Source organism: Lycium ferocissimum, chromosome 4 (genome assembly GCF_029784015.1).
Source record: "Lycium ferocissimum isolate CSIRO_LF1 chromosome 4, AGI_CSIRO_Lferr_CH_V1, whole genome shotgun sequence".
Taxonomy (NCBI): Eukaryota; Viridiplantae; Streptophyta; class Magnoliopsida; order Solanales; family Solanaceae; genus Lycium; species Lycium ferocissimum.
Window position 1 is genome coordinate 14327629 of NC_081345.1, and position 18115 is coordinate 14345743.

The window sequence follows — 18115 nt, forward strand, 5'->3', positions numbered from 1 at the left end:
GGCCAAGCGTAGTTCATGACGTGCAAGGAAAATAAAATTAAAATTTCTAATAATGTGACCGAAGCCTATGTAGGCCGCCTACGTATCCCACCACGGGAATCAGGTCAGGCGTAGTTCATAACGTGCAAGGAAAATAAAATTAAAATTTCTAATAATGTGACCGAAGCCTATGTAGGCCGCCTACGTATCCCACCACGGGAATCAGGTCAGGCGTAGTTCATAACATACAAGGAAAATAAAATTAAAATTTTTTAATAATGTGACCGAGGCCTATGTAGGCCGCCTACGTATCCCACCACGGGAATCAGGTCAGGCGTAGTTCATAACATACAAGGAAAATAAAATTAAAATTTTCTAATAGTGTGACCGAGGCCTATGTAGGCCGCCTACGTATCCCACCACGGGAATCAGGTCAGGCGTAGTTCATACATACAAAGAAAATAAAATTAAGATTTTCTAATAATGTGACCGAGGCCTATGTAGGCCGCCTACGTATCCCACCACGGGAATCAGGTCAGGCGTAGTTCATAACATACAAGCAAATGACAATTTTTCTATCTTAAAGAGAGCGAACCCGATATGGGTTTCCTACATATCCCGCCGAGGGAATGTAGTTTCATTACATAGAAAGGCATTACAAAACATTACATGCAAAATAAATGAAAAATTCCTAGACGTAGTATCTCTTCACAGCATCTGCGTTGATAGCTTTCGGCCACACCTCGCCATCCATTTCTGCTAAAATCAGTGCTCCTCCAGTTAATACCCGATGAACCATATAAGGTCCTTGCCAATTGGGTGCAAATTTTCCCTTGGCTTCCTCTTGGCATGGGAATATGCGCTTCAATACCAATTGCCCCGGTTTGAACTGCCTTGGTCTTACCTTCTTGTTGAAAGCTTTGGCCATCCTGTTCTGATAAAGCTGTCCGTGACAAACTGCGTTCATTCTCTTTTCATCAATAAGCATCAATTGTTCATAACGATTTTGTATCCATTTGGCATCACTCAGTTCAGCTTCTTGGATAATCCTCAACGATGGTATCTCCACCTCTGCAGGTAACACAGCTTCTGTTCCATAGACCAAAAGATAAGGCGTTGCTCCAGTCGAAGTCCCGAACAGTGGTGCGATAACCGAGAAGGGCTAATGGTAGCTTTTCGTGCCATTGCCTGTAATTATCAATCATCTTTCGCAATATTCTCTTGATGTTTTTGTTGGCTGCTTCAACTGCTCCATTCATCTGAGGCCGATATGGGGTGGAATTGCGGTGAGTAATCTTAAATGTTTCGCAAATTTCCCGCATCAGACCACTATTGAGATTAGCCCCATTATCTGTTATAATTGACTCGGGGATTCCAAATCGGCAAATGATGTTATTGCGAACGAAGTCTACCACCACTTTCTTCGTCACTGACTTGTGCGAAGACGCTTCTACCCATTTCGTGAAATAGTCGATGGCTACCAAAATGAACCTATGTCCGTTTGACGCGGCTGGCTCGATAGGACCAATAACGTCCATGCCCCAAGCTGCAAAAGGCCAGGGAGAACTGGTCACATTCAACTCATTTGGCGGGACTCGAATCAAATCGCCATGAATCTGACATCGATGACATTTCTGCACAAAACGAATGCAATCTGATTCCATGGTCATCCAGAAATAGCCTGCTCGCAGAATTTTCTTAGCCAAAGTAAAACCATTCATGTGAGGCCCACATGTACCGCCATGCACTTCTTCAATCAACTTGGCGGCTTCTTTGGCATCAAGACACCTTAACAATCCCAAATCTGGAGTCCTCCTATAAAGGATTTCTCCACTTAAGAAAAAGTGGTTTGCTAATCTTCGAAGCGTTCTCTTCTGAACACTGGTTATGCCTTCTGGATAGTCTCCTGCCTCGAGATACCTTTTAATGTCATAGTACCAAGGTTCTCCATCAGGTTCTTCATCCACATGGAAACAATAGGCTTGCTGATCGTGCACACTCACCTTGATAGGATCTATATAATTCTTGTCCGGATGTTGAATCATGGAGGACAAGGTCGCCAAAGCATCCGCGAACTCATTTTGAGCCCTAGGAACATGTTTGAATTCCACCTTGATAAATTTCTTACACAAATCTTTCACACAATGCAGGTACGGAAGTATCTTCACGTTCTTAGTGGTCCACTCGCCTTGTACTTGATGAATCAACAAGTCGGAATCACCTATAACCAATAATTCTTGTATGCTCATATCGACAGCCATTCTGAGTCCAAGAATACAAGCTTCGTATTCTGCCATGTTGTTGGTGCACGGAAACCTGAGCTTTGCCGAAATTGGATAGTGCTGGCCTGACTCTGAAACTAAGACTGCTCCAATGCCAACTCCCTTGGAGTTTACAGCTCCATCAAAGAACATTCTCCAACCTGGATATTCCTCTGAGATATCCTCTCCGACAAACAACACCTCTTCATCAGGGAAATAAGTTTTAAGAGGCGTGTATTCTTCATCTACAGGATATTCAGCAAGATGATCTGCTATTGCCTGCCCTTTGATAGCCTTTTGGGTGACATATACAATATCGAACTCACTTAGCAAGATTTGCCATTTGGCCAACTTCCCAGTAGGCATGGGCTTCTGAAAGATATACTTGAGTGGATCCATCCTTGAAATGAGATAAGTAGTATATGCAGACAGGTAATGTCTTAACTTTTGTGCAACCCAAGTCAGAGAACAGCAGGTGCGTTCCAGCAAAGTATAGCGAGCCTCATAGGGTGTGAACTTCTTGCTCAAATAATATATTGCTTGCTCCTTCTTTCCTGTCTCATCATGTTGTCCCAGCACGCATCCGAATGCATTTTCTGACACAGACAAATATAATAACAAAGGTCTCCCGGCTTCTGGAGGCACCAAAACTGGCGGATTAGACAAATACTCCTTGATTTTATCAAAAGCACGTTGGCAATCTTCCGTCCATCTGGTAGCGGCATCTTTTCTCAATAGCTTGATTATCGGCTCACATATTACTGTCGATTGTGCTATGAATCGGCTAATGTAGTTGAGTCGACCGAGGAAACTCATCACGTCCTTTCGACTCTTTGGGGCGGGCAACTCTTGAATAGCCTTTATCTTTGAAGGATCCAATTCTATGCCCCTCCTGCTCACAATAAAACCTAACAGCTTCCCAAACAGAACACCAAATGCACACTTTGCGGGATTCAATTTCAAATTATATCGCCTCAACCTGTCAAAGAACTTCTTCAAGTCCGTCAGGTGATCTGAACTCTTTCGTGACTTGATGATGATATCGTCCACATAGACTTCAATCTCCTTGTGGATCATATCATGAAAAATGGTAGTCATGGCCCTCATGTAGGTAGCACCTGCGTTCTTGAGCCCAAAAGGCATCACCCGATAGTAGTAGACTCCCCAAGGTGTGATGAATGCCGTTTTCTCAGCATCTTCTTCATCCATCAGAATTTGGTGGTATCCTGCGAAGCAATCAACGAACGACTGCAGCTCATGCTTTGCACAGTTATCAATAAGTATGTGAATATTCGGGAGTGGGAAGTCATCTTTCGGACTGGCCCTGTTGAGATCCCGATAATCCACGCATACCCTGACTTTGCCATCTTTCTTTGGTACCGGCACGATATTGGCTAGCCAAGTGGGATACCTCGCAGCTCGAATAACCTTTGCATCAAATTGCTTGGAGACTTCTTCCTTGACTTTTAAACTCAAATCCGGCTTGATATTCCTCTTCTTTTGTTTCACCGGAGGACAAGATGGATCAATAGGCAACTTATGCGAAACAATGTTTGTGCTTAAACCTGGCATATCGTCGTAAGACCATGCGAATACGTCTATATATTGCCTCAAAAGGTTGATTAATTCTTCCCTTTGTGCTGGAGTTAGATGGACACTAATCCTTGTTTCTCTCACAGTTTCTGAGTCTCCCAGATTTATGGTTTCTGTTTCATCCAAATTCGGTTTTGGCTTATTCTCAAAATGTTCAAAATCCTTAGTTAACTCTTCAGGTTGCATGTCTTCTTCATATTCTGCAGAATCTGGTTCGGCATTTAGAATTAGTTCGCTTGTTTCATTACGTGTCGAATTCACAGTATCGGCAGATTTACTAGTTGGAATGCTGAAAAAGAATAGAGAAATTAATTAAATGAAGACGAAAATTAAAATAGTAAATTATAGTTCAGATTTGGCATTTAAGCTTTTAAAAGGTGGAGGCAAAACATAACAAAAGTATAAACGCGATTCAGGCCTCAAATTTGAATCGTGTTATTTCATCAAATACTAATACAAATTGTCTACCAAGCGGGGCGGGGTACAAGTCCAATTATTCAAAGCATCTCCGGCTCAAAGCATCCCGGATGGTAGGAGTTTCGGGCAATCATCCGTAATCACGTTGCATTCGGCTTCTTCTTCCGGCGATAAATAGATTCTTGAATCCTTCCACGAGATTGTCTTCGGCGGCTTCCCTCGGTGCTTGGGTAACGGATGCCTTGAAAATGACTGATTCAGGAGCGGAACAGGCTTTGGCAAGGGAATATCACCTTTCCTTCTGAGACTAGCAGTGAAACTTCTTCAGGAGTGGGCTCGTATCCAAGACCAAAAGTATCCTTCTGACCGGGCAACTGAACTGGTTCTACTATTCCATGCAAGTTCACTCCAAGACCCCGACCAGGCTTGAAACCATTCTTCAACATTTCCCAAGCTACCATCATAAGCACACGTGGCAACTTTATCTTTTCACCTTGAGTGGTACACACGGTTTCCTTAATATGGAAAACAGATCCGTCCAGCCTTTCTACACTCTCGATAACAGGAATTGCATTCTCGGGATAGATCGAATTGTTGCCCTCTCCATGGATCACAACTTCTTGCTGGTTCCAAACAAACTTCAAACTTTGATGCAAGGTAGAGGAATCGCACCAGCCATGTGAATCCATGGCCTTCCTATCAACAAATTGTAGCTAGCAGATATATCCATTACTTGGAATTCCACCATGAACTCCACAGGTCCAATCTCCAATGCCAAGTCAATCTCTCCCACGACACCTCTCTGGGCTCCATCGAAACCTTTGACTCTTACCGGACTGTCACGAAGCTTCCCGACATCAATCCCTAAAGCTCGGAGAGTAACGATGGGACATATGTTAACAATTTGAACCCCCCATCAATCAACACTTTAGAAATGAACTTGTCTCTGCATTTGATTGTGATGTTCAAAGCCTTGTTGTGTCCCAAACCTTCAGGTGGCAACTCATCCTCATGAAAAGAGACCTTGTGGGCTTCGAGAATTTCTCCAATCATGGCTGAAAATTTCTCGCTGGAGGTCTCAGCTGGAACATAAGCTTCAGTCAGTACCTTCACCAAAGCGTTCCTATGGGTTTCGGAACTCATCAACAACGACAATAAGGAAATTTGGGCTGGAGTTTTCTTCAACTGTTCCACCACAGAATAATCCTTGGTTGGCATTTTCCTCCAAAACTCTTCAACCTCAGCCTCAGTCACAGCTTTCTTTTGGCCATTTTCTTTGCTTGGTGCTCCTCGTGCTACTTCTTCAGGGGCATAACACCGCCCGTATCTTGTCATCCCACTCTACAGCTTCTACCACCGCCTTTGCTTTTCCCTTATTCCTTTCATCCAGCGAGTAATTCCAAGGAACTGCTTTGGTATTGAAAGTGGGTGCTTGAGCAACTAAGGCGGTGATCTTAGGGCGGGAAGTGAGTATTTCCACTTCAATTGGTGCCCTCACTTGAACAGTAATTACAGGAGCGATAAAGGCTGATGATTCAACCTTTTCCTCTCTTTTGACTGATACAATAGTCCCTTCCAAGTTACATTCTTCATCAATGGCGATCATGTTCACATTTGCATCACCATGATTGGGCGTAGGATTGTCATTTATTTTTGGGGGAGCCCTTCGAGCCGGATGACTCCTTCTTGATCCGCCTCGACTTTATCCTTAAGAGTAAGGCAATTTTCGCATCGTGTCCGGCAACTCCCGAGTGGTACGCACAACGCTTAGTCCCGTCATACCATCCGGGAAGGGGATTAGAACTCTCCTTGAATTGGTTGGAGTATCCGGCGGTTCTCAATCTTTCGTACAATTGGGCTAAAGGTTCAGCTAATGGTGTATAAGTTTTGGCGGGTTTTCTTTCGAAGTTTGGGCGAGGTCTGGGTGCATTTTGTGGACGGTTTTGCGGTTGGTATTGGGGTTGAGACGAGTAGGTTGGTTGGTATCGTGATGGGTTTTGATAGGCGGGTGCTCGAGGTGGACAATATGTTGGCTGGGTGTGGTAAACAGGGTAAGGAGCGGGTGAAGGCTGGTAGTAGGCCGAGGGTTTCGAGTGTATTGGCTGTAATATGCGGGCTGGGAGGAAGGGTATTGGTAGGTTAACATCTGGTTTGGTCTACGTTCCTGGATGGTCATGACCGCGGACACTCCGTCTTTCTTCTTCTTAATTGCATCTGATTGAGTCGCTCTACTCGTTGCTTGCAAGGCTGCTAAATTCGTGATTCTCCCTGTCTTGATACCTTCTTCTATAAAATCTCCCATTCTGATAACTTCAGAAAACTTCTGCCCAATGACGCTTATCAGCCTTTCATAGTATGTTGCATCTTTTAAAGATTGTACAAAAAGCGTCGTCATTTCACTTTCAGCCATCGGGCCGGACCTTTGCGCTTTCGCCTCCATCGCATAGCATACTCTCTGAAAGTTTCTGTGGACTTCCTTTCCAGCTTCATCAAATAAAATCTGTCTGGGACAGTTTCAGTGTTAAACTTGAACCTATCCATGAATTCTTGTGCCATTTCTCCCCAACTACGCCATTTCTGCGGATCTTGGCACGTGTACCAATCAAGTGCTTCTCCTGTCAGACTCCTTATGAACAGCTTCATCCTGATAGCTTGATCTTTCCCCACTCCAACAAGCTTATCACAGTACGATCTCAAGTGGGCCCGAGGATTTCCTTTTCCGTCGAACATATCAAATTTCGGCACCTTATATCCAGCGGGTAACTCGATGTCGGGATGGATACACAAATCCTCGTATTCAAGTTCTTCGCATCCCTTGTGGGTTTGGATGCTTCTGAATTCTTCCTTCAGACTACAGATTTCTTTTGCCATATTCTCATCCGCTCTTGTCCTAGCTTCCCTTTCCATCTCCTCATAAGGGTCAAGCTCGGATCTTTTGACTGCAACCGAGTAGTAAATGGTTGAGCCTCGCACATATACGCGGTGGCACGTATACGCGCGTATTATGGCTAGCGGTGTGTGCCAACGGTATGTGTTGAGCTGCTTGGTAGTTTTGGGTAACTGTGGGCTGAGGAATGTAAGGAGTGGTGAAGGGTGGCGGATTGGTTTGTTGGAAGTTAATTGGCTGGGGGTTGGCTTTTTGCGGGTCATTTGGTTGCGGGATGGTTTGTTGTATGTTGATTTGTTGCGGGGTGGTTTGTTGTATGTTGATTTGTTGCGGGGTGGTTTGTGGCGGGATGGTTTTTTGCGGGCGGATTGGTGGTGGAATGGTTGGTTGTGGGTTTGATTGTTGTGAGATGGTTTGTTGCTGGCTGGTTTGTTGTGAATCGGTAGTATTTGGATGGCATGTGTAAAGCGGAGGGTTTGTAGGGGCGGGCTGAGGAGCGGGCGAGTCAACAGGTGAAAAGGATGGTGGAAGCGTCGCATTTGTTCTTTGTTCATGATGAGGGGTATTGAGGGTGATGGACAGATTGGTAAGGTTTCGCAGTCGCTCGATCTCAGTTTGCATATTGGCTATTTGCTGCACTAGTTGGGCAATGAGTTCGTCGTTCCCTCCTCCCGAAGCTTCGGGTTCGTCTCTCGGAAGGGCGACAAGTCCCAAGCCATTCGTTCGGAGGCCCTGAATCATTCATATGTCGAATGCTCGTTTCTTTGATCTTGTAAAGTACGGGTGGTGCCTTGACTTGCGATCAACACGAATCAACCTTTGGGGGAATAATCAAAATAAAAGAAAAACCTTCAAAAATGAAGAAAATTGCGTTAGTATAGTGCGAATGATTGCTGCTGAAAATAATGCGAATATTGAGCAAACAACGATGCAAGAAACACATATTGCATAGCAAACAACACATATTGCATAGAAAACAAAATACATATTGCATGGCAACGAATTAAATAGTAAAAGGAGATAGAGCAAACACAGCGCGTCCTATTATGTACGGGACCTCTTTGTGCCAGAGGTAGGCCTAGCGAAAGTTTGAAGGATAAAACATGTAATTATATATCATTAGACGTGACCCTTAATTGAAGACCCCAAAACATACATTGTTCGTTAATAATAATAAAGGAAATCAATACAACGAAACTTGACTTTAATGAACTAATTTTAAAATAAAGATGGTCCTTCATCGCCGAGCCTCTTGGTTGCTTGAATTGCTTGATCAATCTTTCGGCGGTGGACAAGGTATGACATAGCTAGAACCCCTCATCTCGTCTTAAGGTCTTCTTTGATGCAAATATCTCCCAAATCGGCTAGAATTGTATCTAATTCTTGCATGCTTTGCTCGTAACTAAGTGCCTATCGTCGCTTCCACTTCTCCGCCTCCCTTTCCTTTTCTTTAAGTTGTGTGTGCCGGCTTCGAGACAAGATTTTTCTCACGAAGTAAATGCTTCTCCATCCCATTCGTCCCTTCAAACTAACCCCGGTCCGATTGATCCTTCCCGGTTAGCGATCAACCACTCCGTATAGTTATCATCGCATACTTGGTATCTATTTGGCTCAATTGACTCTGCTTTCATGGTCTCCCTCGATTTCCACATGCTTAGAACCTTTTTCGCAAAAGGAATTTTTCCTTCTTTATAGTCAGCTCGGTAGTGATCCATGTCTGCCACTAAAGGTATAGTTTGTTTCCTTCCAGATTGTCTTAAAACTCTTAGCGGGGCATAGGGTTGCAAGCCTCGGAGCCCCATCAAAACCAAAAATGGCACGATCTTCGTACGAAACACCAAACCCTCCAATGGAAACCAACCGAACATCCATTGAATCGAGTCACCATTCAAGCAGCTGAGAAGTCTTACCCACTCTTCTACACCATTTGGCTTTACAAAAGGTCTATTAGCCAAAATAGCTCCTGGAACATGTCCAAGAATGTGATTTTCTCCTGTCGGCTTTCTAAATGCGAGATCTCTGTCGACCTTTTGAAGATGTTCCATCAGCCAAATCTGTAAAAGCAAGTTGCACCCCTCGAAATGTTTGTACCCATCCTTGCAACGTTCTAACGCCCGGTAGATATCTGCCACGACCATAGGAACCACGGTGTAGTATTTCCCGTCAATGCCACCAAATAAAGCTTCGGTCACGAAGAATAGACGGGTATGAATATCTCTTGTTGTTCCTTTGGGAATACCATTGTTCCCAAGAAGCACATCGCTTACAAGCATCGCTTTTGTTTCCAAGAATCATATGAGAAAAACTCGTCTTGATAATCGGTGAAACTTCGTTGATATCCAAATCTATGATACAAATATTCAAATGGTATCGTGGATCTTTGTAAACATTCCACACCTTTACCCTTTTTGAATCCAAGGCTGTCGACAAATTCTTTTGGTAGAGGTTCTTTTGGAATAATCATGCCACAATTTTGCCATTTTTTCTTCTTATGTAGTAAAGCCACATTTTCTATATAACCTCCTATTTCTTCTAACAACGGAGTCATCTCAATGTTGCCGAATCTGAACACGGCCCTTTTCTCATCCCAAAACACGATTCTTACCGCCTCGATGATGTCCCTACACGGCTGGATGTCCATTAAAGACGGTAAGCGCCCCAACGCCCCTCGTACCACACGCTGTCCATAATCACCCAAGTCCTTCCACCATGCTTTCAGTTGAGGAGGAACGCCCAAAACCATGCTAAATCTCGGGTAAGTGTTGTGTTGACTCATAGTTACTGCGTTCACAAATAGTTAGCTCTACCTAAATAGCACATAGTCCACATAACACACATGTTTATCCTTCACGTTGCACATAATATGATGATCGTCACTCGAGGTCATAGACCCGCTCGGACATTTGGGCGAGTTTAACTAATGGACTTAATACGCCTTGGGTATTAAGCCTCCTAGGCTCGTGCATGCTTTTAATGAGGGTTTTGTTTTAGCTCTATCTTTTGACTAAGAACGAGTTTCCTATGACTCAAGGTTCCCCCAAGCGGACAACTTGGGAGTGGAAAGTCCGTGGTCACCGATCGCACCGCCGATCGACTAAATCCACAAGATCGATCCAACTAAAGGGGTAATTTAGTAGTGCACGGCCGCGAACGCGAAACCGCTTTAAGTGTGTGAATTGTGTGAATTTTCCGGGGAATGGAAGAAATATGAGCGGAATGCCAATTTAATACAACAAATATACATATCACAAAACAAAATAAATAAAGTACAAAACAATAGTAAAACATTTAAGCATATAAGGCAAAATAAAGAAAAACAAACAAACATCCAACCGATTATTAATTAGCCTAAGTCTGTTGTGGTTTAGGACCTAATCCCCAGCGGAGTCGCCAAGCTGTTATACCCCATTTAAACGGGTTAAATTAGAGTACAACATATTGGAGATTCCTATTTTTGCTTATTTTAAGGAGTCGCCACCTAATTGATTTTAAGGTGAATTAGGGCACCTATTTTATTAACTAAGGTAAAGCCTAACTAAACCTCCGTTAATGGTGCGCTTAAATTTTGATTCTAGGTAAGGGTTCTATATTATCCTAAAGGGAAGGGATTAGGCATCCTTTAGAATCCGTTAACTACGGTTATCCGGCCAAACTTATGTTAATTAATTAAAATTACATATGCAAATGTAATATTTAAATTTTAAGAAAATGATTTGTAAATGTTGCTAAGGTTTTTAAAAAAATATAATGATGCTATTTAAAATAATATTTATAAAGGCTGCTAAGGCTTCAAGTGGGAATGCAATAATGCTATTTAAAATAGATTTGTAGAAGGCAAAATGATTTGCATAAAAGAAAACGATATTTAAAATAAGGCTTATAAATATTGCTAAACTTTAAACAATAATGTTATTTAAAAATAAGATTTGCAAAAATATGATAATATATAGGCGAAAGAAAATGCAAGTTTATGCAATATTATGACAAATATTTGAAACAACTCAAATGATGAGATATTAATGCGGTTTAGGAGTATAGACAAGATGGAGTTTTCTTTCTCCTTTTCATTACCTTTTATTAACTATGCTTAATTAAGAAAAATGCATGATTAATTCAAACTTGAAGAGTTATTTATAAAATATACTAGAGTTTATGTTTGCGTATTAGTGACATTTCTTAAAGCAATATTCTAAGGTAGCAAAACATGATTCCTTTTTACTCAAAATATGCTATCAAAAATCAACTGTTCTAACAAAAATTAATATTATAGATACTTTGAATTAACTACCCGTCCCATTAAACCAACCCACTAACGCTAAGGTTTATCTAAATTAACAAAACAAGCAAAGAGTTAGTTGCATAATACAAATTAAAATGCACAAAGATAAAAATAGGGAGCAAGTAAGTTAAATGGGCTCAGCCCATTTTTAAAACTACGCAATACGAAATTTTTGGTGGGAATGGGCTCGGCCCAATTTTAAACATGCTGCGAACTGTTCACGCCTATTGGGCTTGGCCCAGAATTTATTATTTTTTTTACTTTTTGCTGCGGACAGGGGCTGGACAGAGAGGAATGACGTTTCGTTGGGCCTTGGCCCAATACCGAATGCGGGAGAAGACGCCGAGTCGCTTGGACTCGTATGCGAGATGTCATGCATAGAAACGAAAAGAAAAGGATTAGCATATGATCGATGAATAAAATTAAACACGTAAAATATACACTCAAAAACGGTTCGAAGGATTGTGTATATACTATGTATATTTTGGTATATCTCAGGTGTATACATTCATAAAGATGTATAGGCTAAAGTATACCAGTCATGTACACGCATATACACAATCGATACAAGTATACTTAGCACATGAAGATGAATAGATGCAGATATATAACATGCTCAACGAAACCCGATATAAGTTGCTTAAGGGTGTCGAATGTGACAATAATGAGAAAAAAAAACAGTTCTGCTCAGGTTGGTGAAAATTCATGTTCCAAGAATGTCAATAAGCATCACATTGTATACAGAAAGAGGAGACGTTAATATGTGTTCAAATTATATAAGGGCAGCAGACATATACCAAACATAAAGGCCATGTTATCCATAAGTAAGGCAGGCCTCTCAGATGTAATATCTATTCTTTATGGAACCAACCAGTAGGCAACTAATTTCCCCTCAAAGTGTAGTGTTTGTCTTGTCAAAATAGTAACAGAATAAACAACAAACAGCCATAATGCATAGTAAACTAGCTGAACCTTTCCGGATTATAAATGATTATCTTTGAGATAGTAATTAAAATGCAGACAGAATCTTCAGATTCAGCAACCACAACAGTAGCACTAAGGAAAAACCATGCAAGCGATAATCTAGTCCTAGCTGAGTGTCAACAATAGAGGGATTGGAGACTAGATGAGACTGATGTTTAAATAAAGAAATAGAAGAGGAGATAAACATACTAAAACAGCCAACATTATTATTACACTTAGGCCAATGAGCATATGAAAAGAATCTAAATCAGAAGGAAACAGTAGCACAGGGCAGCATGGATATGCAACAGCCAAGATGAAAGAAAGATAGGCAAGTTACAGCATGCTTGCAAGGGAGGGGTTATGCAAAATTTATTCAATGGTACATGAGGACATATTTAGAACAGAGAGAGTAGTAAACCATAATCACTAATGCAGGATTCAAAGAGTAAAACAAGACGAGAGATAAGGTTTGATGTTCGTGATGAGGGAAGATGTCTAAAATGAGATGTAATGCCACAGAATTTCCATGTGGAAAGAAATAACTATGCAAAACGAAATGAGAATGCACTATCAGTATAGAATTCAGGTAGTGCAAAAGCAAATCCTCCAGGTACTGAGGGGTAAGGTAGGGTAGATTGGCTTTAGGCTACATGGAAGTTCACACAATGCAACAGACAATAGCAATGAAGTAGGCATAGCATTTCAGATACCATGAGGGCTCAATAGGCTAGTGAAGTCAAGACATTGCATGGAGGACACAAAACAGATAGGAAGACATCTAAAACATATATGCGGTGAGTAAAAGGAGGATATATATATTAACCAATACACCCCAGATCATGATGCAAATGAGGTTATACCATGCGCAGATGAGTAGATGCTCATTGAGAGTGAGTTCAGACGAAGCAAGGTGCAGACAAATGAAGTTAGATCATATGCAGTTTGCAAATATGCATAGCTTTAACAGATAATGAGATGTGCAAGAGTGTAATATTGTTATCATGGCCTGAAGAGAATGGAAGGCAAGCCAAGTAGCAACATTTCAAGTGAAACATCAAGTAAAAGCAAGCATGCAGAGTCATATACAGGGGTCATACGATACATGACTAACAGATCCTGCCAACAGGGGACTTCAAACACATTACAGGACTCAACAAAGCATTAGTACAAATTCGTAGATGCTGGACTAAGTTTAAAATGCCTTTAGCTCTTTTAAAATACCATCCGAGACTTATAATGATAAAAACCAATAAAGACCAAATGGGCATGCAAAAGGTTTAAACAGGTTTAGTTCAACAAACAATTAACTGTTTAATACTCATGTCGATTTACTTCCAAGAATTCAACACATAAATTTGGAGCACAATAATGTTCTAAAGGACCTAAATAAAGCCATAAACATAAAAGAAACAGTCGACATGAAAAAAAGAGGTTGCTGAACTAAAATTATGATTATACTAAAGAGAATCCAGTAATCAGTAACTTCATTGTTTAAAATATTTAGCGATGATTCGAGACTAGACCAGTTATGTATCAATATCTAAGCGACCGACATGGTTTTAAGCTAACCTAAACACATAAGACAAACGAGAAAGCATTTAATTCTTCGATGAATTCATAAAGAAGAGATGTTTACCGACCGATTAGCATGTTTACTAACTAGGAAAATTATCTCCCATAACCCATTTCAGTACATACTTAAACTGGCATTACACTAATCGAACTAAATCAAACTAATCACATAACACAGCCCTCAGCCGACACATAACAATTTAAATGACACTATATCGCATTAAACCAATAGATTTCTATTGCGAAACTAATAACAAATTTGAACCAATAATTAATTTACAAACTAATTTCACACAAATACCCATAAGTCCACGAACACCCTTAAAAATTACCGAAAACTAAACAATAAGGAGGAGGTTTTACCTTAACCGGGTCTGGCGAAATGGGTGTGGGGTTTCCAATCTACCTCGAAGACTGCCAGATCCGAACTTGCGATACTCGGATTCAAAGCGACACCAAGATAAACGAAAACAAAAAAACGACTTAGGATTTTGACTTGATATTAAAAAAAAACTGATAAACTAGTATTGCTTAGGGGACTTTGCGGCTAAAGACTTAGTTTTTGGCAATTTCCTCAATCCAAAAAAAATCCCCCCTCGAAATGGATTTGAAGCAAATACTTATAGGGGGTAGAAAACGACTAGGGTTTCGTTTGTGACGAGAGAGAGAGAGGAGCGGGGGGACGAGGGAGGGAATGGGGGTGGCGGTGAGCGTGGGGAACAGGGAAGGTGGAAGTGGCGGTGGCAACGTGGGGGGAGATGAGAGAGAGACGAAGGAGAGAAGGGAGAGAGAGAGAACAGGGAGGGGGAATGGGCGGCGATGAAGAATAGGAACCCTAGTGGTTCCTTTGTGTTTAAAGACTTGGGTTGGGTCGGGTCAAAGCGGGTAGCGGGCTGGTTGTTTTAAATGTTGGGTGGTCGTGTGGATGAAGAGGTAATTTGAATAAGATGTGGGCTGGTCCTAAAATATATTTTCTTACACTCGCTTTGGCTTTCAAACAAGAGACCCTTTAATTAACTCTATACTATCATGTGCTAAGGTATTACCTAACATAAAATATGTGATTGTTAGTGCTCGATAACAATAAAATTATGACGTCCTAGCAGCCGTGCGATAATACTTTGAAAGGTTTAACAGTAAGTAAACGCTATTATTAAATTGTGCGAAAATAAATGCGATGTGCGTGCCTAAGCTGGTAAAATGCCGAAATGATAAAAAATGCGAATTATAATAATACTGGTAATAAACAATAATAATGATAGTGATAATAGTGGTAACGGTAATAAAATAGCAGATAATAACAATGCTGACTTCAATCGGACAATAAAATGCCAGTATTAGTAAAAGTTAATAATTATAATGAATGTATAAATAATCATTTCTTAAATTGCCAAAATTACTATAAATTTAAATAAATATTTAGGGAAGGCGGGACAAAATTGGGTGTCAACAAAAGTTAGTTTCTCAAAGAGTTAAAAGTTCCTATTCTAGTTTTGTAATTTAAATTTGGTGCTTATACTTAAGAAGAAAAGGGTGTGATTGGGATTGATAGGTGTTTGGTTTGAGAAATCGGGTTTGTGAAGAAATTGTGTGAAAATGATTAAGTTGTGTGCACTAAAGTGCTTAGGGAGGATAGTCATTATTTCATCCAAATGATTCCTACCCGTCCCTTAGCCTACATTACAACCCCATAAGTCCTACTTGATCCTAGGGTTCAACACACTTATATTAGTGAAGTGGTTACACTGAAGGCAAGCTTATGGTTTGTCGTATGATGCATGTGATGTTCTTTGTGAGAGGGAGTGTGATTTTCTTGATTCTATGTCCATTGAAATAATGCAATGTAATTCATGTGAGATACGGACAACTCTCTTTCGGTGAGGGCACATAGTTAACAAAAGAAAGGTGAAATGTTGGGATTCTCTATTAGGTAGCATAACTATTTTTCTTTAAGTGGTGTCTTTGAGTCGTTTTTCTTCGAAAATTAGTCTTTTTGAGGAGGTTGTTTATGAGCTATGTAAACTGAAAATTTATGTGTTGGCATGACTAAAGTGAGAATTGGCTCGCTGTTTGATTTGTGACATATTTTGAAATAGTCGTACTAATCGAAGTCCGAGGAGACCTGTTCGAGTTGGCATGATTTGGAATTTGGTGATAGGTTGATTGGTTGGCAGTTGTTTGCTCGAGGGAGAGAAAAGTCTAAGTGTGGGTGGTGATATTTGGCACAAATATCTATGTTTTGTGTCATTTCCCCTTGAACTCTTAGTATTTTAAGCTTGCGTTTGATTTGAATGGTTATATTCGAGCTTATGTTGCTGAATTTGTGATGTTTACGTGCATCAAATAAGAACGAATGAATTTTGAGCAATTTTAGTGAAGTTTGGAATCATTGTGCACGAGAACGAGGCGGCAAAAAGATCGCGAGTAGACTTGGGAAAATCACAGCACGTCCATACGCGATGGACATGCGTCGCACAGGAGCTGCGCATGGAAGCATTCTCTAAATCTGATTTTCTCCTTGAGCGATGGGCAGGCGACGCGTAGGTGGCGCACATGAGACCTGCCTCAGCCTGATTTTTTTGTGCTTGGGCGATGGATGACGCACAGGCGGCGCACGTTGCGTCTGGGGGTTTCCTATTTCGCGTAGGATTTGCTTCTAATTATTCCAGACTTAACCCTAGACAATAAATACTAGTTTTTAACGTGTGAATGACGGCTGAGACATATTTTGGACGACGAAAGCACACATTCTTGGCTTTGGAGATTTTTACCATTGGTTTATCTCTTTTTCTTAGTTCTTTTCATTGAATTCATGTTTCATAACACTGTTCGGATGTTTTGTATGAACTTGAGTGGGTAAACACTTCTATTCTAGGGTTGTGGTAAAGACATGAAGGTTGTAGTTTGATAATTGCTTTTATCTATTGAATTTTCGACATTGCGTTGCTTATTTATTCTTGTGCTTAATTGTTTAATTATCTGACCAAAAATTGAACACTATCTGTACTGTGTGAATTGAACTTGAGAAAGCGAATTGCATGCATAATAATAATAATACGTAAAGCTTGTTCCTGATCCCCTTTAGGCTAATCATTTCGCTATTGAGGATAGAGATATACCCCTTAACCTCGCTTAGTTGAATACAGAGATTTAAATGTGTTCTTGTTATTTTCTGATGATCATAGAGATAAACGTTAGAGTAACTTGAATAGACTTGTGAGCAATTCGAGAGATACTCATAAAGTTAGTAACCCAAGAAATAGATAGATAGAACGATGACTCAGCTGGATTGTTAAACGTCATAACCTTGGAACTCTTTGTTGTCTGATAAAACCCAATTTTGCTATTTCTAAATCGTTGTTTTATTATTTTCTTTTAATCGACAATCTAGTTACAATAAACTCATAAATTTGGTTACTTTCTTGAATAGTTAGAAGTTGAACTTGAATTAGATAGTCAATTGCATGAGTCTCTGTGGGTTCGACACTCGATTCTTAATCACTTTATTACTTGCACGACCTCGTATACTAGCGTGTGCATTTGGGAGCAACAATCAAAGCTCCAACGATATATGTTTTCAAGTGGAAAATATTCCTATAAATTAGGTACTCTATTTGCTAGAATTAGATATTTTATCTATGTCTTTCCTAGCTAGGTTCCTCGTTCTCTATCTTTAATTCTTGTTATTATCTGCATTTTAATTTACATAGACAGTCATAATTCAAAGGTGTTTGGTCTGTTTTTTGTACATGAATCACAATTTTATCTTCACCGTGATACGAACTCCAAGTTCTTATGACAAAGCACGAGGAGATTTATCATCAATATAGTGATTGGAATGGAAATCCCACGCATGACTTCGATCTCAATGGTACCGTAAAGTAAGCATCTCCTTTAGATTAAGAATCAAATCTACAAAATAAACACACTTAATTATTAATATCTGTCTCTTCAAATCTTCATTAAGCGCAAACGAATGAGATCGAAGTCTAACATTAACCAACAGAAAGCGTGATCGGGATTTGATGCCATCTTTATTGGTTGATATTGTTAACTGTTGTGGCATCAAAGTTTTGGGGGAACAAAGTTTCTGATCGAACTCGACAACAATTAAATCGGTGTAGCAATTGGAACAAGAATTATTTGCACAGAAAAGGACAA

The 18115-nt window shown here is 40.5% G+C and overlaps 1 protein-coding gene across 1 annotated transcript; it reads right to left on the bottom strand.

The window, feature by feature from the left end:
* Positions 1-670: 670 nt before the first annotated feature.
* On the bottom strand, positions 671-5585 carry LOC132053757 (uncharacterized). Its single transcript, XM_059445863.1, is given in 8 exon segments — positions 671-1087; positions 1197-1532; positions 1534-1559; positions 1661-2300; positions 2376-4122; positions 4521-4911; positions 4914-5048; positions 5240-5585. Coding segments are annotated over 8 exon segments (4038 nt in total).
* Between the last annotated feature and the right edge of the window lie 12530 nt (positions 5586-18115).